General features: G+C 40.8%; 1 protein-coding gene across 3 annotated transcripts in view; it reads right to left on the minus strand.

Moving 5' to 3' along the window:
• The window catches only part of LOC146715210 (neuroligin-2-like), a 253,970-nt gene that overhangs the window by 115,843 nt on the left and 110,151 nt on the right, over window positions 1–27,976 (minus strand). For 2 of the 3 annotated variants that reach the window (XM_085451639.1, XM_085451638.1), the window contains one exon: window positions 5,172–5,225. The exons of the other annotated variant lie outside the window; for it this stretch is intronic. In XM_085451639.1, the coding sequence (XP_085307765.1) occupies window positions 5,172–5,225 (54 nt within the window). The remainder of the gene's footprint in view (window positions 1–5,171; window positions 5,226–27,976) is intronic. 3 annotated transcript variants of the gene reach the window in all.

The raw sequence follows: 27,976 nt of genomic DNA on the forward strand, positions 1-27,976 counted from the left end.
TAATATGCTCTCCTTTTTTTAGCTAGACAAAAAAAATCTAAAAGAAGGAGCCACTGATTTATGTTAGGGAGATTAAAAAGAAGTTATTCCAGCATGAATAAACATTAATGTGTCTTCACGGCTGATTTCTAAGGCAGAAAGCACTACCTGCTTCGGTCTAGGTACTTTGTAGCAGCATCCCGCCAGAAAAGTGAAAATAACCAGCAGAATGTTGGTCCTTCAAACATCACCATAACACAAACAGCTACACAGAAACCATCTTGGTTTTCTTGATTTGTTTTCTAGCTTTCAGTGTCACCACCAAAGATCACTTTTCTTTTCCAAAGCTGTAGCAAAATGATTATGTCATCCAGTGAGTCTGGTGGATCATACACTAATGTTTAACGAGGGAAATCATCGTAAAATCACTGCTCGGGGTTTTCATCAGTGCTTTTACCTTTTTTAACTGATTATGGACTTAACAGTGAACACCGTGCTGAAATGAAAGATAATAGCTATCATGTTATCATGTTAAGATATTCTTATGTTTTCAAGAAATGTAGCTGTAACTGCTTGCATGAATCAAAGCCTCTTTTTATTCATAGCTATATAAATGGTGATCCGAAGCGTTTTCTGTGAGGTTAGTTTTGATGGGATATTTCCTTTAAGTAGTAGGTCTTATTTTATGGGGGTTTGGTCTTTTTTGTGTGCCTCTGTGCAAGTGAGACTGTGTGTGTGAGTGTGTAATTGTGTGAGTGTGTCACAGAGGTGACATTGTTCCTGGCAGAAATATGTTCCAGGTTTGGGGCTCAGGTGGCTCTGGTTTGTCTCTAATCAGGGCTGACACACAGGACAGCACAGTAACACACAACTGCTGTCTCTTTCTTGATTTAGCACAATCTCACTGTGGTTTGTAATTCCCTCCCCTCTCTCTCTCTCTCTCCAAACACACAAGCAGCTCTAAGCTCTATCAATCTTTCGGAACATTGATCGCGAACAGCACGGAGGCCCGATAGCTTTTGCTTTCTCACACCTGATGCAAAAAGCAGGGGTCGGCTTTCTTTGAAGCTGTCTGCACTGGTCAAGGATGCATCTTGAGTGTACTTATAGTAAGCACTGTTTTACTTGAAAAGGCTTGCTTGTGAATACACGGCCAGGAACATCCTGCTTCAAAGCATGCACATTTGAAAAGGCTGTTGAAAGAATGAGGACAAAATGGTGGCTAAAACAGATGAACTGACTGTGCGGGCTGTTATCAGACAAAAGCTGCCCAAGGATTCGCCAGGTTTCTTCACTTAAAGGGCCACGGTGGCTTAGGTGGAGAGACACACTTCAACTAGCTGTCTTTTATCTACACAGGGAGCAGGTGCTCAAGTATGGAGCCTGATGTATTGGAACAGCATGTTTCTACAAACCAAACAGAGATGACCTCTCATATTCTTAAGTTAAACCAAGGCCATCTGAGGTTCTCATACATGTTTGAAAAGAGAGGGCCGAGGAAGCAGGTTGCAGCTGACCACCACTAAATCGTGCTCACCAATCCTTCACAATTAACCAGCCAGAAATTGATTAACAATTATCATCTAATCAGACACTTAATCTGGATGGCATTATTGTGGCCTTGTACTAAAGTGAGGAACCGTGAAGTCATGTTGGCACTTCTTTTATCTACTTAACACTGCCAAAATTAGTGACATCATATCAGTGATGCTTGAAGAAGTACCCTATGTATTTGTTACTTCTATGCTGGACTGCTATAGTTCCTTATTATAATGTGGTTGTCCCTGAAAAGCCTTCAGTCAGTCCAAAGAGCACCACAGCGAGAGGCCTAAATGGGACTAGTAAGAAAGATCATTCTTGTTTCATTTCAGGGTCTCCGTTAAATCCAGAACTGAATTTAAAATCCTTTCTATATAAAAAGTATTGAATGATCAGACCCTGTTATGCCATTTAAGGCTTACTAGTTGTTCCTAGACTTTCTAAAAGTAGAATGGGAGGCAGAGCCTTCAGCTTTCAGGCCCCTCTTCTGTGGGACCAGCTCCCAGTTTGGATTGGGCAGACAGATACCATCTCTAGTTTTAAGATTAGTCTTAAAACATTCATTTTTTAAGAAAATGGATTAAGATTAGGACTTGATCTGGATTACTGTTTACTGTTTAAAAGGCTCAGGGTCCTGGAGGACCAGGAACACTGCTTCTTTACTCTATTTTTACTCCCAAATGTGATTACATGCTACTAATAAGATCCAAGATGGAGCCAGTGTGCTCGGCAAGCCGTCTCTTTGAGCTCTGTCTACTGTTTGCTATTCTATTTTCTCAGTCTTATCCTGATGCCTTTGCGCTTCTAGCAATGGCTCAGTTTCACCATTGTCGATATGCAACTTGTCATAACCAGTGGCATGATTACCAATCACAGAGAGTCAAGGAATGGCTGCAATCTCAGCATTGTAAGATGGTGAAAGATGTACTCTTAATTCTTAATCCCCCCTCCCTCAGTTTAAAGATAGTCATTTGCCACCTTGACGCCCAGCTCAAACTAGCAGTCCTGCTTGTCCAGGATGTGTACATCCTCATCATTGAATGTTACTGGACTGTAGAGTCCTGATCTGAACTGTTAGCTGTTTTATACCATGTGCTTTGTATTAAATTTTATCTGCTATATCCCATAGTTCGTGTTTTGTTCTACATATTGTTCGGGGTCTCTCTGTGCTCCTATTTTCTGTCTTCTATTTGCTGTCACATCTGCCTTCCCTGAACCTTATTCTACCGTACTGCATTACTGCTGAATAGATTTGGTTGGCTACACAAAGGTAGGATGATTGAATTTTTGGAGTCTAATGCTTCCAAGAGGTTTTGGATGGTAGGTACTGTGTGGGGAATCTATTTGGTCAGCTGTAGCATGGTGGTGAATTTGAATAGAGCTACATGCTCAGGAACAACTGCAGTGGTTATAGTTGGCTCACTTGTGTAACCAGTTGCCTGACACCTCTGATACTAGGTTACCCCTCCCAATTAACTGCCTAAAGACCAGGGTTGAGTTGGTGAGTAGTGGGACTGTTCCTCAGTTTTCCACTCTTGCAGAGCCCACTGCAGCGTGACTTGCTCCTGACTTGTAGGTGATTTTGAATATCGGTTCTTCGGAAGCTCCTCCATTGGAATCATTTGATCAGTGCTCAAAGGACTATCACTTACAGATTGTTGAACATTTTGTTAGCAACTTGTTATAGGAACACTGTTTGACCTTTGTGTTAAGACTACAGGTCACCTTTGGTTAGGGTCATTTGCTACTTAGCAAACTTTCTGTGTAACCCTTCACAGGTGTAACCATATAGAGGCAGCTGCCATCCGGTTAAGGTGCCTGGGTTGCAAAGCGGTGTGCAGATGTACTTTTAAGCAGGCTAAACCAGCTTGTAGAGCTTGCCCAATTACTAAGGTTGTGTGAGACAGCAGACTGGATGTATAGAAGCGTATCAGCAGAATCAGCAGCTGATGTGGGCTAGCAATGAGATGGTAGCTGAGGTTGACTTTCTGACCTGCCTGAAATAAGCCTATGCTAGATTACAATTTATTGTAATGATTTGGTATTTTTTCAAATAGAGTAATAATCAGGGGTGCTGTAGAAGATTTTTGAAACATTTTGAAACCATATTCACCTTAGATATGTTATGAAGAAGACTATAGTTGAATGAAATATGTGCACAAAGAAAATGCTTTATAAGCTGATCTTTATTAGGGGGATTTGGATTTAAATTAAACACTTCTAAATGCCTGGCTGTGGCCCAGGTTACCAGTGTAACTAAAAGGCTGCCAGTATTCTTCACAGCTATGTGCATGGATATTGCCGAGCAAAGATGAATATAAAGAGCATGTTTTTTTCTTTTTGTTTGTTGTTTTATTTAGACAAGTTTTCTGGATGTGTATTTTAGTGTGGGGACAGGTAAGTGGGGTTTTTTTTCGGTGCTAAACTCCGGTTTAGGAGTTTAGCAATGCTAAATTACTGCATAGGGATTAGCAGTTCCCAAATCAAATGAGGTTAATTGCACATTGCAACAGAGGGATGAGAGACGTATTTAGAGGATGAGGGGAAAGGGGGAGGAGGGGCGTCTCGACTGGCCGCGACTGTGTTCCTGACTGTGGCAGCTCAAAAAAAAGTTGTGTCTGTGTTTGATCACCAAGAAAATCCTCCTGTGTCAAACTTCCTCCGACTCCCAACTTCAAAAAAAAAGAAAAAAAGACCCCAAATCAAAGAGCAAGAAAAAAATCCACCGCACAACCCTCAAAATAGCATAAAGAGAAATATGTATCAAAATATCATCAGTCATCTTTCTCCAAGAAACAAGTCCAAAAGAATCAGGAATGATTGTGTGTGTGTGTGTGTGTGTGTGTGTGTGTGTGTGTGTGTGTGTGTGTGTGTGTGGGAGGGGGAGGGGCGGCAGATGAAAGTGCAGATAAAATCACCTCCGTGGTATCAGTGCTGCAGGTAGGAGATAAATTAAAAGCAGGCTGAGAGTTCTGTGCCCTTATTCCAACAGCTTATTAGACCTAAATCTTCTAAAGCGGGGCATGAGTGTCCTTGCATGTCCCCACCCTCCTTTTCCTTTTTTCCCCTAACTTGATTTGATGTTATCATCACTGACTTGGAATAGAGCTAGCTTAATATTTGCGTAGCTCCTTATTCAACAGCAATTTGATCCTTGAGCCGGAGGTTGAGGCGCAATAATAATGCACCTCATTGTGTAAGCAGGTCTCAATAGGTGCTTTGTTGCTCAAAATCCTGACAACAATTTGGTTTCGGGGACAATGCCGTTCAGCTGGCCAATGTATTTTCAAGGGCACGGTGTTGATGGTGGTAGTCGAGGCCGGCTATTATTAGAGAGCAAGAAAAGGACCTCTGGAAAACAGTGGAGATGGCTTAATAATGGGTATCTGGGTTCCATTAGCCAGCCGTTATGATCATCCAAGGTTAGCTGAGGCTAATGATTTGCATATGAAAGACAGCTTTTTAATTGCAGCGGTCAGCACATACACTTACACCAACACATCGGTATGCATCTGATGTTCCAAAGTCCCACCTAGAAGATGTTTCACCTGTGTGTGTGCGTGTGTGTGTGTGTGTGTGTGTGTGTGTGTGTGTACACATCCCCCAAAAAGACTTCAAAACAAGAAAAAAGGAAAAACATGCAACAAAAATACCTTCGTCTCGAGGCTTGTTCATTGAAGATTCATCGTGTTTTTTTGTGAGCGGACCTAGGGTTAAGAAAAAAAGGGGGGAAAAAGAGAAAAGAGAAAATTTCAAAAAAGATTACTGGCAAAAACCGAAAAAAAGAATATCAAAAAAAGAAAAGAAGCAAGAGCAAAAAGGACAAATCAGCAAGAGTTCATGTTTGCTTATTGTGTGTGTGTGCGTGTGTTTTTCCTTTAAAAAGAGTACCAAAAACAAAAACAAAAGGCATCACAGACACAGATTTATCACAAGAAAAGACACAAGATCAAAGAAAACTGGTTCGGATTTCCTTTTCTCCCCCTGCAGAAGAAAATGCTGCCACTGTTTCTGGGCCCCTGGTTTCTCTCTCTCCTTTAAACCCTTTTTTTTGTTCCTGAGTCTAACTTGTATTGTTTTTGTTGGAAGCTGGGTGGGTGGAAGGGAAAGGAGGTGGAAGGTCGGGGTTGGGGTTGGAGGAAGAGGGGGGAAAAAGGGAATGTGGATTAATAAGACCTCGGTGGTTTGAAGAACAGGACCCAGCCCTTTCCTCCACGCAGAAAAAAAGAAGAAAACACCTACAGGACGGACGGCAGGTTTGGGTCCTGATGCTCAAACCTCAAAATGTTAACGCTGAGCATTTAAGCAGCGAGAGCACCCCGAAAATCTCCACGGGCTGCTGCACAACATTAGTCAATTAGAGCTTTTTAGAAAGACACACAAAGACACCTTTAATTAGACAGCAGGAGACAATGACCCTGGAATGTTAAAAGGCATGTTAAACATGTTTCAGATAAAACAGGGAACAGGTGCTTCAGCATTTTGGAGGGTTTTTGTGAGTGCATGTGTGTGTGTGTGTGAGCATTATTTAGTGGGTAAACCACAGCGTTATTCCCCAGGCGGGTAAATAATTACATAACACAACAGCAGTGTGTCAATTTGAAATGACAAGTAAGCGTGGTACTAATTGCGCAGAGGAAAGCAGGTAAAAGGTGAATGTAATTTGATCCCCATCTACCCACGGGCTGTTTTTTTTTTTTTTTTTTTGTAAATTAAATGAGCGGCAAAGAGAAATGCAAAAATGCAAGAAGATGGACAAAGAGAGAGATCTGCACAGAAAGAAATCAAAGAGAGAAAAAACAAACCCTTCTCATTCGTTGATGGAGCCTCACTGTCACATCAAGTCTTTTTCTTCATCAACACAAAGTGAGAACTTTACAAAAAACTACTCTGTAGATCACGTTGGCTTTATCCTCCACCCACCTGTCAGGTTTCTGAATGCTTCGGTCACGTCCAGCTCAGATCTCACAGGAAAAAGAAAAGGAAGACAAATGCTTTTTCTAGTTCCAGCAAATGCTACGTGTGCATATGGTTCGCCTCGTCTCTCAGAAGGTGAGCGTTTGTAAAAAATACTCTTCACCTCGGCGCTCAGAAAAGTAAGTACTACAGCAAGATACTCCCTCACCTTTCATCACTTTGGCTTTCATCTGATAAATCCAATTTTTGAACTTGAGGTTTGGCAGAGGACCTTTTTTTCCTGAAGGATTTGTGGGGAAAAAAAGAACTTATATAACAACAACTTACTGAGAGTATCTGAAATTCATCAGGGGGAAATATTGCCGGTGCACAAACTACAAGGTGAATGCTGAATATCAATTATCTGCTAACAACCGGGCAGATATAAATGACTAAAGTCTAAGGAACACTTCACCTCTAAATAGGAGATTTCAAAATAAAAGTCTTTATGAAACTATTATAACAACTTTTAGAGCTGAGTAACATTATTTTTGAACTATGATGAAATCAGCGCCGGTTAAAAAAAGATATCCGGTCTTTAAGTCTGACATCATTAGCCGCTTCAGGTCCCAACGTCAAACGAACACTGTGGCATCACTGAGAGTTAAAAACGTATCTAAAACGTATCTAAATTCTTTCATCTGTAATAAAATGATCAGCGTTGCTGCTCTACCAGGTGTAACAGTTAACTTTAACATTTAACAGAGTTAGAAGCTAGCAGGGAGTTAGCTCGCTAGTTTCCACCTAAACACAATATTCCATGTTCTGACTGAGAGATTTCTGAAAAATTTTATACATGTAGCTCTGATGTCACTTTCGACATAAATGAAGAAAGAAAACTAAACAGCAGTGACGTTTGTAGGGTTACTGAAGTTGGGCTAGCTACACAGCTATGGTTAGCATAATATAAACACAGCGAAGCTGGAGGATGAACGCTAACTTTTTTCCACTTGATAAAAATTAACATGAGGGTTCCCGATGGTTAGGGACAAATGCAGGATGCTGCAAATGGATCAGACTTCAGTCAGGAGAATAACTGAGATCGTCCATCCACAATTCGAGGTTAGTCATTAATATGCTGCTGCATGGGTTGAGCTGTTGTTACATCGTAAGGTTTTAAAAGCTTTAAAATGAATAGTGGTAATAAAAACCAAGAGAGTCCGACAGTGATCACTGACTTTTTTAGGGGCTTGTTCAGATAAGTAGAATAAGATACAAAGCATTAAAACATGTTAAAAACACAACAGCCGTAATAAACAAGGAGTATTTTGGACCCAGAAGCAGGGTTCATTCGTCATCACTTAAAGACCAGATAGAGAGCAAGTTACAGCATTATAGGAAGGAATTATAAAAAGATAAAGAGCTCATCCTCCCTGTTATTATAAATATGTATTTAATATTTTTGATTTTTATACTCTAAAACTTGGCTGACTTGTGCTTCTTTAACCCTGTAAAGCCTGAACTGTTAAATAATTACCAGAAAATTCTATTTTTTTTAATATGGAGTGTGTTTTTTTGTAACTTCAGACAATAAAAAAATTAAATAACACTTTATATATGTGTGTTTTAATTTGTGTCACTTTTTAGTAGTTTGCTCACAGTAGCACTTTGTGTGTCTGAGAGTACACATCAGGTTTTTCAGGACAAGAAAAATCACACGGGAGATGTAGAAGTCTGAAAAACTCATGTATCAAATATGATATGCGTTCCATTACAAGGTTAAAAGTGTTTCAATCTAGAATGTGTTACATTGCACCAGATTTATAGGCACAAGGTCAGGGGTGATGGTATACATCACAAGTGTCAAATTCAGTTTCAACAGCAGCTACGCTGGAGCAATCATATCAAGAGCTCAGTGCATACAGTTTAACATGCTTTCATTTTAATCTAGAAAGGATGTTTCTTAGAGCCTTTCCAGTTAAGCGCCTCACAAAATACTCTATTAGTTTACAACAGCCCTGTTCACAGCCTCACCATGATAGTGCGGGGCAATTAATAAAACCAAATATAACCCGATTATAAAGCAATCAAATGAATCTTTATGTGCACATCTGTCTGCAAATCTTAGCAAGCCTGCTTCAAAGGCCTGAAAAAGACCAAGGCATCTCAATAGTTGTGTAAGAAATGTCATTTAAAACAAGAAGTCAGAGATCTTAGTTCATGGAATATACATGTCCACACGCTGTAGCTTTCTGCCATGAAATTGGTCACACAAAAATGACACTTGCCTTCACAGCTCCATCACTTTGAGACTTGGGCTCAAAGCACAGACTATTGTGCTGTAATTGCGCGTCTTTTATGTCTTTGACTTTGTGAAGCCTCTGTTCCTCGTCTATGGCTCCAAATCTTTACTAGTTTGTGGATTTCAAAGAGCACAATAACAATGCGAGTTATGTTGTTTGAGAACAGAAACTGTTTGCACCAACCCAACATCAGATTTTTGCTGTATTCTCTGTTAGCTGGCCATGAATCGCTGTGGAGACGGTTGTTGGTGTGTTGGTGTGCTAAAAGTGAAATGTGGGCCAGGTTCAAACTCACAAAGGGCCAGATCTGGCCCGTGGGTGTGGATCCTGACACATGATTTATAGAACTGTAACACAGAGACATGGATTTACAATCTGAGCGAGGTTAGGACAGAAGGATTCGTCATGTGGACAACATTATGCTTTTACGAAAGTTCATGAAAGTCCTCCAGCAGCTAATGCTGAGCTCATCTGACATATGAAGCCTTACAACCTCCACACTAGTGTAGTGCCATTCTACCACACAAAGTACAGTGGAGGTAGTATTTAAGACCGTAACACGTTCAAGTGAAACAGTGAACGTGTTACAGTTGCTGACTTTTTTGGACACAAACATGGAATTCCTTCTTAAACACAATTTAAGTACTTACATTTTAAAATACAAACTGCTTTCTTGTTTTGAGTAAATTATTAGAAAAGACCAACAAAAAGAGTTATGATGACTAATTTAATGGAAACTCGAAGACTGGTGACCTAAAATCAGAAGGTTATAAGTATTTAACTAGTATCTACCACATGGAAGCTGATTTTTCAAACATTTCCACTTATATTTAAAATCCTGAGGGTGAAACATCTTTTGTGGCATTTCCAAACTAAAAACAGATTTTGCTTATACAACAAAAAATCCTGGGAGCTCAGAGTCACCAGTTAGATCCTTGAGAATGGAAACTCTTTAGTGGAAACAACACCAGTGGAAACCTGAGTAAACTCCATCCTTTTGTTGAGACACGTGGATTTTTTTTTCCTTTAGTGAAACACATGAGAGTAAAAATAAGCCCCTGACTGACCACTTCATTGATCAAGTTCAATATTAGCTGTGGGCACAAAAAAATCAACCAATGTGATTGACGCACATCAAAACGACATCCCGAAAAGCTGTGAAAAAAGTTTAAATGCTGGACTGCTTATCAAAGAAACAGGAGCGAGCAGGGATTTTGGGGTTTGGTGGCTGGTGGGGCTGTGACAAAATGGGAAGTAAGTAAAATCAAGCAACCATTACCAGCAACATGCTGAGGAAAAGTGTAAAAGTGTAGCTTGATTGACATCTTTTCGCAATGAGTGGGCGAGGAGCTGAGCACTGAGAATCAAGCTATTGGTGGGAGAAATAACTGGTCTTCCTGACGTTTTAAGGCCTTTTTTTCCTCCCCACAATCAAAAGAACTGCAGTGATGGGCGTGTGAGCAATTTCCTGGAGAATCAAACCCTAACTCCATCAACCCCATTTACCCCCCGCATGCACTGACTGCACCTGTAGAGGCTAAAAATACCAGCACATGTCATTAAAGCACACCAAAAACAGACAGAAGGGATTAACACTGCACAGACTAGTTCAGCCCCAGGACTGAAACAAAGACATCTGCTAACTCTTAGAAATAAAAAAGCCTAATGAGGCTTTTGTGTACACTTTTCAGATATTAACATGTATTTTAATCAGGCATGCTACATAAAGCAGTGGCTAAGAATATTTCAGACCTCCAGTTGTTTACACCCTCTCTTTTTACACAGACCCATCCTTTTATCCTCCCCTCTTTCCTTCTTCCTCTGCTTGCGTTATTCTGTCTGGATCGTGGGTCGACCGCAGCTCGCTTTGAAGCCCGTTATGTAAGGTTTCAATTTGGCTCCACTTCTCCCGATGGCCAGACCTCTCCAAAACATGGAAGGTGCATGCAAAATGGACTGTTAGGACACACTGGCAATGGAGGATGTGAGGAGATGCTCACAGGTTCATGCACAAGGTGTGCACAGCAAAGAAGATGGGGGAAAAGCCAAAGGTGGTGGAAACGGTCCTTATTGTGTCTTGCATTGCTGAACATATTAAACTATATTATTTGTGCAGCTGTGTCTGACATTTAGAGAAACAACAGGTTAAACAGAGGATTTTGTTTGTCATTTATTGTCTTTCAGTGTGTTCAAAAAACATTTAAATCATTTGAAAGTTATAGCACACATAGACACGGTCAAGACTATCTGCTGAAGTTTGAATGGAGAATGTGTAACAAAGGTGATTTAAGTGACTTTGAAGGTGGTTGGTTGTTCGTACCAAACAAACTGGTCTATTTCAGAAACTGCTGATCTGCTGGTATTTTACCCCGAAAAACAAACAAGCAAAAAAACCTCACATATGACCAAGAGAAAATATCCAGTCAACAGCAGCTCTGTGGTAAAAAAAATATCTTGTTGATGCAAGACTACAGGAAAGCAACAGTAACTCAAATAATGACTTTTGCAGAAGAGCATCTCTGAACAACAACCTTAAAGCTAATGGGCTACAGCAGCAGAAAACCACACCAGGGCCTCTCGGATCAGCTAAAAACAGGAAACTAAGGCGAAATAGTAAATAAATATAAATAATATCTGTTTTTAAAGGGTCGATAGCTTTTGATGCAATTAAAAGTTTCACAAGTGTCATCTCTTTTTCTTTTTGCGCTTTTTCAAAAGGAACATAATTATTAATTAAGCTTTTATTTTGGTTAAACTCCATCTGATGCAATGGGTAACAGAGATTGGATTTATTTTTTTAATAATGCTATATTTTGCCCTGTTTTGTACATTCATATCATTCTGTGTGTACCACACCAGTTGGTGTCATTATGCGATTTGACGCAGACTGAATTCCCAAACACCGGAGAGGCTTATTTCTTTGTGTTTATGGATATGAGTGAACGTGCGTAAAACTGTTTATGTGCCGCTGCGCGAGTAAGTACGTGTTGAGTAGCTCATTTAGGCAGTCCGGCGTGATCTACGAGGAAACGTTAGTGTGCCTGACAGCCTCTGAGTGAGCGGCGACTGTGCAAGAGATTACGCGTGTGTCTGTGTGAGACGGTCGTAAAGACGGGAAGATAGGATCCCACCATTGTCCTCGAGCTAAAGTATAGCAGCAGAAATGAAATGAATACCTCAATCGGATTTGTGAGCGAACAGGTTAGAGATGAGCAACGGGGACGGGTGAGAGTCGCTCACCCACATTCCCCTATTTTACACCTTGTAAGTCCATGTTGTGGTGTGAGTGCATGCGTGTGCAATAGAGCTGCACAATGGCAAGATGTACAGACAATCAAGCAGCCAGGCAGGCAGACATATAATGCTGCCATTTATCACGCAGCACAGCTCCCTGAGCCGCTAAACTCTGCATGCGTATGAGTAGCGTGTGGGCTGGTCGCACATGAATAGCTGTGACTACATTACAAAACAACTGTGAAGTCCATTTTCGGATGAATGGCAGTTAAAGTCGGAGCCACCGCGAGCTTGGCGGAGCTTCTGTCCTTTCAGGTGATGTTCAAAATTCACACATCAGAAATATTCCGAATGGATTTACACAGCCGTCATTAGTCACCCTGTCAAAAGTAGTTTTCCGGCACTCCCGCGTCATTAAGTCTCAATTCAGTTCTTTCAATTAAGTGAGGTGATTTGCATGACTGTTTATCAGACAACACCGGCGCGCGACGCAGAATTCAAAGACGTAAAGCGCTCGAACCAGAGGCACTGTGAAATCACACCGCTCTTTAATGTTGGAGGAGGGCAACAAAAATTAAAAATCGATTTAAAACTGGACGACACAGAACAGGACGGGTGCGACAAGGCCCTTTTCCAATCAGATGCTACAGTGATCTGGCTTTTTTTGATTGAGAAGAATAAAATAAGAGCTACTCTCTTTCTCTTATGTCTATCTCACTTAGCACACAGTAACCTTGCCTGTCGGAGTGTTAGGTGAATAATAGGCTTTGTGGGGGATTTTTAAACCAACGGAGAAAGATAGATGAGGCTGTCATGCTGCTGTCCCATGATGCTCAAGGCCACCAGAGGGAAAACCACAGCACACTAAATTTTAGCAGCATGTTGCGCCAGGGTTATGAAAGGTTATTATTTTTTCGTGAAGTTTCGGCTCTCACATGCCAAACTGTTTACGAGACATTTGTGCATTTTCCTAAGTTTTAAAAGCAAAACATAAAATAAAAATAAAGAAATAAATGTAATAGAGATGAAGCTGCATGCATTATTAAAAAAATTGGTTACATCTCCATATTTTAGAAGTGCTTGATAACTTAGGGATTATGCTGCCCATCTCCTAATTTTGAACGTTCGAATTATTCATAAGACAAGTGCGCACTCAAGTTCTGCTTGCTCTCCATCCTTATTTTGAGCTATGAGAAGTAGATCTGTTGTGCTTGAGCTGGCTTGGGCAGGCTTTAATCTCATTCTGTATTCTTCTCAGGAGAGTATATGCACATAAAAAGAGGGTAAGAGATTTATGCGTGGAAGGTTCTGACAGCTTATTATTGTTTACACCTGTATACCACTTGGGTTGTTTCCGAGGCATCAACTGGTCAAAACTGACAGGAAAAAGTGGGACTGGGTGATGTGTTTTGAAATTCATGAATAAAAAGTGATTCATAAGGTGTTCAACGTTAATAAAAATCATTTAAAGTGCACCTAATGTGCTCATTTTATACTTGGACTCAGTTGGAGTAGCTCTGTATGATCCACTGTTCGAAATGATCCATCCTACACTGGGCCTCGGTCCAATCCCTCAGCTGTGTCTCAAGTAAGCTGCTTTAGCTCCACCCACTTTAAGACCACATTTCTGTATTAAATATGGGCATCCACCACTGCAGCAGTACACACACTCATTTATTTCAACTACCCATTAATGCAAATATGTTGAGTTGCATGGCAGCGACTTAGTTCATTATTGTTCAACCAATTTGCTGAATTTTAAAATTGAGCATGAGAATGGGGGAAAAAAGGCGATTTGAGTGTATTTTAATGGGGCACCCTCCCCCTACCCTCGCCACCTCTTTGAGCTCTTCCAGAGAGACGCCAATGCATCCTCAAGTCAGCCAAGAGATAGAATCTCCAGCATGTCCTTGGTCTTCCCAGTTGGGTTCCTCTGAGTTGGGCATGCCCAGATAACCTCAAAAGGTGTCTGCGAGGTATCCTGGTCAGATGCCCAAACCAGCTCAATTGCCTCCTTTAAATTTGGAAGAGCTTTTCTCAAAGTCCCTCGCAGATTGGGTGAGCTCCTCACCATTCATGTGCAGGGTGTATCCTGCCTCTCTCTCCATGGATGAAGAGAATGGATGTAGAAACGTAAATAACGCGACTATATTCACACATCTGGAAACTCAAAGTGTAAGTGTCCTTCCAAATATGTCTAATTAGTGTGAGTTAATGTACTTTACATTCATTACTAAGGTTGTATTCATCTTGAAATTACAACTTGCAGAATCTTATCAATGCACACTGTATACTCCACAATGACAAAGCAAAGCCCGCCTGCCAGGACTCTTTGTAAATTTACTGCTGCTGCTGATTTTATGGCTCCTTAAGTTATTACACTGATCTGACAATGTAGTACTCACTGCTTTGCTTACAGAAACCCAACTGTGGACATTTCTACAACAAAATCCATATTGTGATAAAGGTTTCAGCTGTGCTTCGGTACAAAACAAGACATATATCTCAGTATTTTCCATAAAAGGCAAAAAGTGAGATATCAAAGGGACTTTTATTTAACAGAGACCGAACAACACAAAATATTTAAAACTAGTTCTGCTAGGAGCTGCTGAAATTTGTAGCAATCTTGTTAAAGCCATGCAGTATGTTTCTTTTCAATAGTACCCATTTCACTGGGTAAACTGTTTGCTCTCAGTTGGGAATAGCACCTTGTCCCCTAAGGAGGCAGGAGCACTGACCGGCACAGAAACCGAGGCCACGGATTGCTGTGATCACACTGAGCTGTGAAACTGATTTTAGTTTCCTAAAATAAATCGATATTGACTTAAGTGCATGTTAGATTTAGAACATTTTCACCTTTTACTTGCTGTCACACTGATAGGGAAATGAAGCCGTTACACTCCACCAGACTGCACTGAGGAAATCTGCAGTCTCGCCTTGCAAAATACAGGAGCTGTTCATGTACTGCTTGATTGGTTGGTTTGTGATAGCGTGTAACTTTGGACTTTAGGTGGAAAAAACACAAAGTAACCAATAGTTTTTTGTTGTTGTGACGTTGTGAAGAAAATAGTCACTATTTTTGAGTGTGGTTGTTTGAATGTAAGCTTTCTAAATATAAGATATCATAGACTGTTGGGCCTCCACTCTCTGCACGAGAGCTTTGAAATCGTGCAGAGGGAAAGCAGCGACAATATTGTCTCATTTTAATTCTCTCGAAGTTACATAAATATATTGTATATTTAAAAATCAATACAGCGTCCAATGTATGTAGTAGATAATCTATGTAGTAGATAATATGTCAGCTAATTAAGATGCAAAGTGAGAAATAACTGCGCCATAAAGCAGCCCATTATGAGTACACATGCTTCTGACTCAGAGTCATTTCATGGTAGCCATCATTCTTTCTGCCCCTCCTCCTTCCTTTTCTTTCTTTTTATACAATCTATCTTTTCCATCCTTCTATTTCTTTTCCCTTTTCTCCAATACCGTTCCCCCTCTCCTTCCTTTTTGTACACCATTTTTCTCTCGCTGTCAACTCTCTCTCCCCTTTCAGTCTCTCGGTGCCTCATTCTCAAGCTTCAGACTGAGAGCCTGAGAAATATCGATCCACCCTGGCTGAAGGGCCAGAATCGAGTGGGCAAAAAAAAAAGGAAAGAAAGAAAAAAGAAGGATGGAGAAGACATGGGAGAATAGGATGCTGACACAAGGTTTTCGCAATAATGCGTGTACGAGAGAGACAGGAAAGACGCAGTAAGACGAAGCTGAAAAATAAAAAGAGAAAGAGGCTGATATTTGGACAGGTATGGGGAAGTAAATGAGAAGAAAAGGTTGGGCGTGTGTGCATGTGTGGTTCAGGTGGGCATGTTATGAATGAGGGGAAAGGTGGAAAGCATGGCTGGAGGGTATTTGTAAAAGAGGTGGGAGTTAAAGGAAAAAAGTCAAGAAATGAGGCGAAGGAGCTGAGGAGGGAAGAGGAAGTCTAGGAGGAAAACAGGATTCTGAGAGGGGAAAAACAACTATGGATGAAGAGATGACAGTGAAAAGAGATAAAGAGATTATGTGAATCCGAGAGAACGCGAGGTAAACAGAGATGTAGGGAGTGGTGGAGGCAGATGGAGTGACATTTACGGAGTGGTGATGATCGCGTGGGCATGAAGGTTAAAGCCATTTTCTCCCCATGTAGCCAGGCGTGCACACACACACACACACACACACACACACACACACACACACTAGTAGGCTTATCTGTTCGTGCATTCATGCATTCACTACACTGACAAATGTGTTCTTTAGAGCTGAATCTGAATCACTACAGACCTCAAATTACAACAGTTCAGGGTTTTACAATGACCCGTCATCACAAAAAATGAAAGGAGGATTATCAGTAAAAAAGGATTACCATCAACCACGAGTGAGACATTCTGCTATTCTTAACCCACGCTGAACCTGAGTGAGGGGTCGTGCTGCTGCATTAACTTTTTATAAGGTGAACAAATAAAGAAAAAAATCGTTATATTGCTTCATATGTCACAGAGAACACACTGTGCAAACTCTGTTCACTGCACTCACATTTTAATGAAGAAACCTCCACAGCAGCCCCCCGTTTCTGCAGTGAAGTGTATGGCAATGTCCCTGTTACATTCAGAGCCCAACTCATGTGCGATTTTTAAGACCAATATCCATTTAAAAAAATCCTTTCATTTACTCGTTTTACCCGCTGCCCAAATGGAAAGTTGCAAAGCACCCTGAGCAAACCAAATAGCAACACTCATATTACCAGTCATTATCAATGCCAATACCAATAAACCACTAAAACACCAATAAATCAGTCACACTCCACCTATACTAAACAGAAAATTATATATTCAAAATTGTGATTAAAAAAGTAACAAGTTTTACGTTTCGTAATTATTAAGCGCTCAAAAAATGAAAGACTTTTGCCCATTTCCTTGTTACTCTTTGAGTTTACTAAAGTAGCTTCGAATGAGTTATATAACTGAACCGGGCCTTGGTGCGACTCCTCATTTCATCGACTGACTGCAGACTGAAAGATGAGCTTTTGGCTCATTTGCACATAAAGTGCTTAACAAATGCATTTGTCCACCTGTGATGAAAACAAGAAAGAAAAGAAATCTGTCAAAAACTTTATTCTCACATTTGAACTTTCAAGGACTAAAACTAACTTTCTGTTCAAGACTTCAAGTAAATAACTGTAATTAATTAATAAAAAATAAGCATAACAGTGATAATAATATTTTAGCATTAAAACCATAATTTTGTTTAAAGAGCTTGGGTATACAGATGGATTAACCATTACAGGAACAGTGATGATTCTGGTAATTACCAGTGCTGGTAACTGAGGGCAGCTGTGGCATAAACCTTTCACTGGGTGACGGACAAAAAAATTGGTACACACTGTATGCTGACTTTATTCATTCTAACTCTGGCCATAGTTAATAATCTAAAAGTAAAAGTATATAAAAGTATCCTAATAAACTGGTGATCTCTCACCAGCTTCACAAAGCAGCGAGCTCATAACTGTTAAATGTAAATAACAGAAGCTGGGGAGCAAAGTGATATTAGGTCTAAAACACACGTCATCATTTCTAAGCTTTTCGCTGTAATTGAGGACCCCAGTGCCAGTGCAAACAATGGCTTCAGCAGGTAGCAACTCCAAACATTACACTGACGAGGCTTGCCAGCTCACCACTTCACCATTATTACTGTACCAAATATTGTGATTATATCCGATTACTACTGACTTATGGTCTGCCTTTCAAAAGAAGGCTATCCCATTGTTCTGAGTGCAATGAATCACAGCAAGATCGCAACAAGCAACGGCATTAGTTTGAAATCAATTTGTGCAGAAATGATAGATTTTTAAAAACACAAACTCTTCTTTTTCTGTGAAAGCAGTAGTTATAGAGGTCTGGAGTTCAGTTTTAACAAAATAATCACAATTTAAGACACACATACTACGATATTTCAAATTCCCAATTCGCACCTGTGCTTATCTAGTCAATTTCTACTCTTAATACTGCAGAGGTGATAAGATACTATAAAGACACAGACCCCATATCCCATAATGCCCTGCGTCTATTAGAAGAGCATCTTCTGTTCATCACTCCACGTATAAGATAAGAGCTATGCTCAGAAAAGTTTGCTTTTTAACCATTTTGACATTTGCAGTTTTGTCAGCAGAGATGTGTGTGCTCTTTATTAGGCTAACCTTTGAAGAGCAACAAGTCTTTATGTTGTCTGACATATGGGGAAGGTGGAGGAGGTAACGGGGAAACAAGAAAAATATGGCGGGAGGCTGCTCTGTTGAGCTATTAAAAATGCCGACAGGCTCAGCTGCTCTGTTGCCATTTCATGTAGTATTTCATCTCAGAGGTAATCTCTGCGGTGTATTGTCTTCTGTTGCCTCTGTTCATGAAAAACACAAAGGCATCAATCTGTGTTTGTGTGTTTGAACAGTCATTCAACCCCTGGGCTATTTCTGCCCCAAACAAAGGCTTGTTGGTGATCTGTGCAATAACCTTCTAATATGGTCCAAGATCACTGTGGCTGTTTATCCATCTATGTGGGCTTTAAAGTCTTCTGTAGCACCAAAGCTGCTTCCACTGCATGATACACAGAAGCAGCCTGTTCTCCTAAAGAGACACCATGCAGACAAGAACTGAAGTGACTGTGACACCGAGTATGGACTCAAATAGTGTTTGGGACTACGCTCACTTTGTGCTTCTCTGTTTTTATATCGCTACACACTGAGAACAGAAAAACTGTCAAATAAATAAAATCACAGGTGAAAGACCAAAACAAGACCCAAAGAGAGATTTAACCACATCATTTGGCTAGATTTATATTTTACAAAGGCAACAGTTCAATCCATAGGATGCCTCAATAGGTACTGGATCACTAATCAAAATTCTGCCTCTGTAAAACTGCTTTAGACGATTAAATTATTCAATTAGAACAGACTCACCTCACACTACAAAGACTGTCAGAGCCCCAGGAAGCTGCACTTGATATTTTTCGGGTTACTAAATGCTAAACACTTAAACTCATAACACTGCACAGAAATCCAGAACAAAATAATTTAAGAGAATAAACATTACTTCGCATGAAAGTTTAATCCATCTCTGGTTAGTAACCAGAACTTAACCCTTTAAGACCTAGCATAGAACCGAGTCCGCCAGAGCTTATATTATATTTTTACATGCTGTGGAGCCATTTTTGGGAGCATTTCAAATTGATATACATCAATACAACCATTATAGCCCAAATGTTAATAATATGTCTGCATTAAGTGCATAGTAATTACATAAATTGCAAAAAAGTGCAATAAATTACAAAAAATGTAAAATCGTTTTTGTTTTTTTAACATATATTTCTAGTTAGAGAAATTTAAGAGGCTTATCCCTCAAAACTGTAAATACAAAAAAGTTGCACAAAATAGTTTCCCACCACAGGAAATTTATTTTAAGTGTCTTCATAGTTTTATTTTTGAAATACACCAATTTTTATATACTGCAGGAAAAACAAAAATAAATATTATACTACAAATTTGCAAAAGAAACAGCTTATGCATCAAAATAAACTATTTCCAGCAGTGCAATTTGAGTCCTCAGCATCCCAGAAACGACACAGAAAGTCATAAAGTCAAACATAACTTTTAAAAACACAAGTATAGGCACATAAGGTCCTGATGGTAGAAAACTACATTTCCGCAAAATGACGTCACTTCCGGTTTCGGGCAGGACATGGCGGACATGTGATAGTTCGTGCTGATGGACGTAGGAAGTGTTACAAACAGCTGATCAGATCGGCAAAGCGTGTTTCTGGAATATTATGTTTTTGTTGCTGCAAGTGCTTTTTATGCAGTTTTTGCAAAGCTATATGTGGAAGGAAACCTGACTTAGGACAAGCTGATGGCATGAGATGTAAGTACAACTCCTCTGGTTTCATATGCAAAAATATTATTGCGCTAGCGTACGTAGTTGCAGTGCTACCCGGATTTAAAAATAGTTACGCAAAATGGAGTGTGCCCGCTCCTACCGGCTTTAAAGGGTTAACTGGAACTTGGTTGTATTGGCATGTAATCTGGTTACTTTTAGCTCCAAAAGGCAAACATGGCAGCAGCCAAAATCCAAAAGTTGAGGACCAACAGGTGACATCACTGAGGCTACATCCATGTATGTCCGTAGGTGAAGTTTCTGATTGATGCTAATATGTGTATTTATTTGATTTCAGTATTGTGTCGTCTCTAATGCTGTTTTCTGTGAGACAAGTTTACCGTTTCCTCCAATAGAAAAGCCAAATTTCTGACAATGAGAACACACATACAAACACATTTTCACATCTTAGTGAGGACATCGAATTGACGTAATGCATTCCCTTTCCCTAACTATAATCAATGGAAATGATTAGGGTTAGCATAAACCTAACTGTAACACTAAGCCCAAAACTACATTATGAGCCTCAAAAATGCCTTCAAATTCATCAGGACTGGCATTTGGTCCCCACAAGTGAATGTTGGACCCGCAGTGGTCTGCCCAGTAGCCCGCATAGCTCTGCATGTTGGCCTGCATTGACCACACATGAGCAGGCCCTAAACACCATGGAGATGCGCATGCTCCGAAGGTGTAGCCTTAATTAAGGAAAAGATGCTAGAGTCCCGCCTGAGGTGGTATGGACACGTGATTCGAAGCGATGAGAACTCTGTAGCAAAAACGACTATGAGGATCGACCCAGAAGGAAGCCGGCCTCAAAGCAGACCGAACAAACAGTGGATGGACAAAATCAAGGAAGACATTAAGGGTGTCAACGCATCACCTGAGGACGCCTTGGAGAAAACCAAATGGGAGAAACCTTTGCCGAAGACCAGACCCTGCACCAGCGGGAACAACGCCAGGATGAAAAAGAAGAAGGTGTACTTTATTGGTCCCCGTGGGGAAAATCCCTCTCTGCATTTAACCCATTCACTTAGTGAAGCAGTGGGCAGCCATTGGGCGCCCGGGGAGCAGTGTGTGGGGACGGTACCTTGCTCAGGGGTACCTCAGGGTAGCTGTTCAGGGGATTCGAACCCCCGACCTTCCGATCATGGGGCCGCCACTCTACCTACTGAGCTATCCCTGAATGTTGGACCCCACAAGTATAGTGGCATGCCAATTGGTCCTCACAAAGATGTTTAAATAAGCATACATGCACACACAGAGTCATGTTTTCGTATCCTTGTGGGGACATCTAATTGACATAATGCTTTCCCGAGCCACTTACTCCAAACCTAACCATCAAAAATAAATGCCTAACCTAAATGTAACCCTGACACTAAAAGCACAAAAATGCCTTCAAACTCCCCACAAGTGTAGTAGACTTTCAATGTTTGGTCCCCACAAAGATATGTAGACATAGTACACATACACCCACAGAATTGCCCTCATACACCCAGCAGTGGCTGTTGCCTTACTGACTTATTCAGTATTTCCCTGACTTCACATCAATTGCGTTTAGTTGGGACCTCTTGTTGTTTCTAACTCTTCATCAGCCTCTGCCGCTCTTTCTCCTCATTTTTGTTTTTTCTCTAAATAATCAGCTATAGACTGCTTCATCTCTGAAACACGCTAACAGCTAAATGGATTGTTTCACGCGTCAGTGCATCAGTGCGCATGCATTGATAATGAAAGTGCCGGCAGAGTGAGTGAAGAGACAAAATGAGCCAGTGAAAAAGTAAAATTACTACTTTCAACCACAATGAGCAGTAGGTTCCTGCACTGGAGGAGCACCAAAGCAGGCACACACACAAATAAAACCTCATAAAATCATACCTTGCACACAAACGCACACACACAAGCTAATTTGAAAGGAAGAGAAAAGAAGAATATATACTCCTGAGCCTGTTGCTTCACATAGATCATTATTAGGCTCTAAATACAAACACATTTTTAGAAAACAAATACATCACTACACTACATTACAGTTTGCTAAAATTTGCTAACCATTAGCCACCATAAACCAGTGGTTGTAGCAGACGAAGTACATCTGCAGCAGTAAAAGCCTCGCAGAAGTGGAATCAACAGAGGTCAACGTTTTATTTTCTGTAAATGATGGCGTACATTTAAAATGAAATTCTAAATAGTGACACACGATCCTACTTGATACATTCCACTAAATAAAAAAAACTTTAGGATGGAGACGGTCAGTGCACACAGCAATCTGGGCATGTCTTAATAAAAGAGCCTGAGTAACTTCTGCCGGCTGCTCTGAGAGAGATGACACAAAGCAGTGAAGCTGGTTTGGGGCAGACACTTTTTTATTTTCCACCATCTAAATCCATCTCAGCGCTCGGTCCTCTCAGTGCAGCCTTGTAAGAGCTTATTCCACCGCGGGCTGCAGCACTGGGACATTACTAACCAGTGAGCAGATGAGGCACAGCTCCTAATGCTGACAGAGTGGACCCCTGACGGAGTACTGAGATGGAGCAAAGGGAGTAATTTGGGTCAAAAAGCCAGGAGGGAGACAAAGATGCAGAAACATGCTTATATACATACTTTTATACCTTTTGTGTCTTCCTTTGGCTTTTCAGCCTCTCTCCTTATGTTTGTCAGTTGTGCATATTCCATTGAAGGAAAAGTCCACTCTTAAATAACCCTGCTAAGTCTGAATAATGAAACCATCTGAGATTTTCCATTAATATTAATTTAGCTCAGTAAGGTCTTCTAAAATGGGAGTAAAATCCTATTAAACTTGAGCGCAAAACTAAAGGAGACGTCTGGGAAATAAGGCAGAGCTGACAGCAGTGGTAGAACATGTTATTTTAATGCTTTTGGACAGTTCAATTGCCATCTCTTTTTCAAGCCACCTTATCTCCCCAAGCTACATCATACATACAACCCAACAGTGTAATGTGTTTTGTCAGGTAGAGACTAAACCCGTAGCAGCATCATTTACTGTAAAAATCAGGTGGGGAACAGCTCTGTTAGCTTTAAAAAGGTATTTGATTAGATCCATAAAAAAAAGAAGAAAAACTTCGATAAGAAATTAAAAGTTTAGCACTTCATGGAAAAAAATACCTCATAGAATCACTTGTGTTTCCATTAGTTATTAAAGTTTTTCTGCTTAAATTTAAAGCTAAATGTAGGAATCAACATCACCTACACGTAGACCCATGCTCTATCTGTGATTAGCTTGACTTTCTTGCATCATGCAGAATGTTTCAACAGTTAGTTCATTCATATGTTATGGTGATGCTCAAGACTTTAAATTGATTTGCATGTAACTGAGTGAAATAAATATCTTATCGCCAAGCAAAACAAGATTTAGCACTTGGTTGAGAAAGCCTTGTTGGCAAGCACAGTGGTAAGGCATTTGTAGTTAGTGTTGTAGTCAGTCACCAAGGTAGCATACATCTCAGGAAGGATTTTGGCAAACTCCCTGCACAGATTTTCTGTAGGTTAAAGGTCTGGAGACTGGCTGGACCACTCTGGACCTTATTGTGCTTCTTCTTTAGCCACTCCTTTGTTGCCTTACTGGTATGTTTTGGGTCTCTGTCATCCTGAAAGACCCATCCAGGACCCATCTTCAGTGTTCTGGTTGAGGGAAGTAGATTATAGTCTAATATTTTAGGATACATGAACAAATGCCCTGTGCCCAAAGCAGGGGAAGGTGTTGTTTTGGTCATACTCAGCATTTCTCTGCCTCCTGGCTGGGTTTGTAGGGGACCAAATACTTATCTGACTCAGTGACATAAAACTTTAACAATTTTATGATCCTTTTTTATGTAATGCGTCTCACTGTATCTGTCTTTTCTGTCTCTTTTCATTAAAATTAAACTATCATAAAAAATTGAGACTGCTCATTTGTAAGTGAGCAAACTTACAAATTCAAAAGAGGATCAAATAAATATTTCCCCCACAGTAAGTAGAGAGGTTGGACTAAAGCTTGCAACTACTAATACAGGTGAAATAACAATAATATAACACAGTATTCATGGCTGAGGATGACTGTAATTCATACTAGTTTGAATTGTGATGATATAGAAAACTCCTGTGACATGAATAGTATGATAGATGAGCATAAACTCTGAATAGCAAAAACGTTCCTTTGTTTTGGTTGTAAGAGCAGATGGTTACTTACTTGAAAGCTCACTTGTAAGCATTATGTGAGGTGAATTTCCATAAAGCCTGATGGAAGGAAGAAGCAGAGTGTCTTCAAACTGTGATCAGTTACAGTTTCTGTGACGCTGTCCGTGGTGCTGAAATTTGCACCGCTATGAGTGTGCGGCACGTGCTGCTGGTAAAAAGCCTCCCAGACGGCCAAACTGGCGTCACTGTGCGTAACGGCAGTGAGCTGCTGGTTAGTGACAACTGAATGTGCGCTGTTTCTTAATTTCATTACAGAACAAATTGAGGACAGAGCCAAAAGCCGCACGTGATCTCGCAAAAACACAACACTGCAGAAGAGTGTTGACAGTGATATAAAACGGAAAGTGTTCCAAGACTGAAAACTGCATAATGCAATAACAAATACAAGCTGGTAGTTTAATACACCACCACATTCTGATGATATGATATTAAATGTGCCGTTGTGTCCTAATGCTAGCTTACATGGTGTGGGTACAGTTCTTCTAATCTGTTTTAACTTATCAAAGAATCCAAACTGTGAATCTGTGAATATATAAATAGTTCATTTTTTTGTTATTTTACAGTAAGCACGTGATTCCGCCTGCATGCTATATGACACGCCACACTGTACATCTGTGCACGTCAGCATCTGTGTGCCTACGCATGAGTGCTTTAGTCCAGGTGTTTGAGCCGCACTGAGAACAGAACTGATTTTTCATCTCCAACAAACAGCGTCTCCCTGACTTGAGCAGCGTCTCCTGCTAACCCGTGATGAATTGGGTTGCATGTGATTCATTGACTTTCTCCTGTGTGAGGATATCAACGGACTTGTTCCTCCAGAGGAGGAGGCCTTACCTCTGGATAACCTCCTGCTCTCTGTATCTATTCCTTTTTTAAATCTTCTTTTCCTCTCTACCCTTACCATTCAGTGTTGTGGGAGGCACTGTTAGCAGTGGGATCTGGCATAGGAAGCTGTGTGTGTGTGCGTCTGCGTGTGTGTTTGTATCTGTGTGCGAGTGTGTGTGTAGGAGGGGTAATTTGCATTCACTGCCACAGGCGACCTCAGCTTCAGAAGCCCTGAAGAGATGGCCCTTTGAGCTGCACTGAAAGAGACGACGGGTACGTGTGTGTGTGTGTGTGTGTGTGTGTTTGTGAGTGTGTAAGCAAAAAGGAGAGAGAGAGAGAGGAGCGGATAGGAGGCAGCAACATACCTCTTAGTGCACAGTGAGCAGTGTGACTAAATGTGTATATGCACCAACAAGTCTATGACTGTGTGTGTGTCTGTTTGCATACATGTGCATCTTCAGTAGCTAAGCCTTGAGGCAAACTGCAGCCATTATTAATCCTCAGACAGCTGAATTCTTCTTCTTGCTGTATGCCTCACAGGTTGCTGGGCTCTTTGATCTTCCTATATCTTCTTTTCTCAAGGTTACTTTATTAACACTTGCAGTGCACTTTCAGTCTGAGAACACGATCTGTTTCTAATTTCCAGGGACACCTAAAACAGAGGTAGATCAGATCTGTGCTCAGCCTGAATAAGGTTTTATCATGATTCGCTTCCATTACAAGTAAAAACACAGTAAACATCAAGCACAAGGGGATCAAATCGACTAATTATAACCAGAAAGTTTGGGATCAGTTTCACTCGTTTCTGTGCTGCCATTCAATAAAATCCTTCAGCAGGACACTACTCCTCTTCTATACTCTGAGCTTATCTCTGTTTCACAGCGTTGCTGAGTAATTTCCCAACACTGTTGGTCTCATCAACATCATGGTAACAGGGCAGCTGACCGTGCTGCCCCGAAATGCCTGACTCAGCTGCTCAAAATGTGAACGATATCAATAAACCGGAGGATTAATTATAAAAGGCAAATATACTGCGAAGTGTGCGGCGATTTATGACTGTTCTCTCCTGCTATACGTTACACAAAATCTGAGCTGTGTTGAGGCTGTGCCAGAAAAACACAGCTTCAGAATCCTAACAGTATAAAGTGGCTTACTCATGGCGTTATCCCAGAGATACAAAGCTGTGGATATGTTCGCATGCACACAGGATTTTTTTTACCATTTGCTTGGTTTAAGTTTAATATTTACTTGTGTTCCAGTTTTCATCAACCAGTATCTGACGTTTTAGTAGCCAGACGCTTATCGTGACACAAAATGAAAACAGGATGAAGTGAGAAGCACTTCATAAAAAGACTTTAAATGTACACGCTTCTTCTCTGGAAGTATTTTTGTTCCTGCTTTGTGACATTTTAACAAGCTAAGAAAAGTAATCAGTTGCTCCTCCAGCGAGTCTTCCTTCCTGCGGATGAATTCTAACCCCGCTGTGTTCGACTGCAGCACGAGAGGGCAATCCTTGTTTTCCTCTGTAGCCTCAATGAGATCAGCACAGTTCTCCTCCGGCTGCAAGTTGTGCTTTACAGAGGAACGCTGGCTATTGACATCAGCTGCTGAATACATCTCAGGCAACAGCGACTATAAGGTGGGAGAGGCCCACAGCTACCCTGCTAGCAGTGACTGCACAAAATAGACTGGGACCATGGACCATGGACACAAGCAAATGCATTATGGGTTTTCCTAGACAGATAATATACTAGGAAGGTAGGAAGTGAGGAACTAGGAAGCTATTAATAAAGTGGCCTGGTAAAATAATATTTAAATAAAAAGGAGATATCATTACATGTGGCTTTAAAACAAGCAGCTTTAAAACAATGCATTACCAACACGAGGTTACTTTTTTGTTTCTTTTAAAAAATAAATAATTAAAAATAATAAAAGATAAAAACATTTTTTGAACAGGTGGACATTTTTCACTTTGAAGAAGCACCACTGGAAGGAACAGCTTATCGAGTATTTGGGGGTTTTAAACCTACAAAAGGCACACATGTGGGAGCGAGCGTGTTATCACAGGGAATGTCTAATTGATAAGACACGGAATATTAGACTTCATCAAATCACATTAAATGCACTCCATCAATCCCCGAGTTAATTCAGATGATATCCCAGATTGTGCTGGAGCGCTGCTACAGAAGCCAAGCCAAAAGAACATGGATAGTCAAAGCCCGAGAGCTTAATATTTAAGTACTGTTGTAAAGTCAATTCACTCTCCTGCGGCTAAAAAGATCATTTAAATGGACTGTCTACTGCTAAATCCTATTTCTGCCTTCATTGCTCATCCAAAGCATATGGTGATGACTGGGAAGCTGTGAGAAATGCAAGGAGGATGTGGGGGGGCTGAAGAGAGAGAGCGAGGAAGGAGGGAAGGCAGCAGGGAGGTAAAATGGTGGGAATGTGAAGTGAAAAGAGGAACGATGTAGTAATGCTGGGAGAGGACAGGAGAGGAGGGCAACCATAATGACAGAAAAACAGCAAGATGGAGGAAGGACAGGAGAGTCGATCAAATCAATGACCCACACGAATGCAACAAAACATTTAAAAACACACAGCAGATTGTTGGGATCATGTGAAGTGCATGAACATGCATACACAGCACAAACATCCATGCACACATTCCCTTTCATTCTCTCTCTATTACAAGCTATAAATAGCAGGAACTGAGCTGCTGCTAATTCCTTCATTCAGAGCCGAGCAGAAAGGCAAAATGCATGCAGTCTTTGATGCACACTCTGACAGGAAGACACAGGAACTAGTAGACGGTTGCCAAGACAATCCCTCCATCCCCTCCTTCGCCTCTATTCCTTCCTTCACATGACTTCAATCTAAAGTCTGTACTCCTTGAATCGCTCTCCTTCCCTGTTTCTCACCCTCTCTTCATTCCGGCGTCCCTCGCTAACTACACCATTACTCCTCAGCTTACTCAAGAGGCTTACCGAAATGGAGGGAGGTGTGTTTGTTCAAAATCATGAAGCACAAGGGAGTTTCACTGCTTTAACCCAGGAC

The sequence above is a fragment of the Copadichromis virginalis genome, linkage group LG3 (assembly GCF_057382275.1).
Source record: "Copadichromis virginalis isolate Kocher_CV1m ecotype Utaka linkage group LG3, C_Virginalis_male_GT1.1, whole genome shotgun sequence".
In the NCBI taxonomy this organism is placed as follows: Eukaryota; Metazoa; Chordata; class Actinopteri; order Cichliformes; family Cichlidae; genus Copadichromis; species Copadichromis virginalis.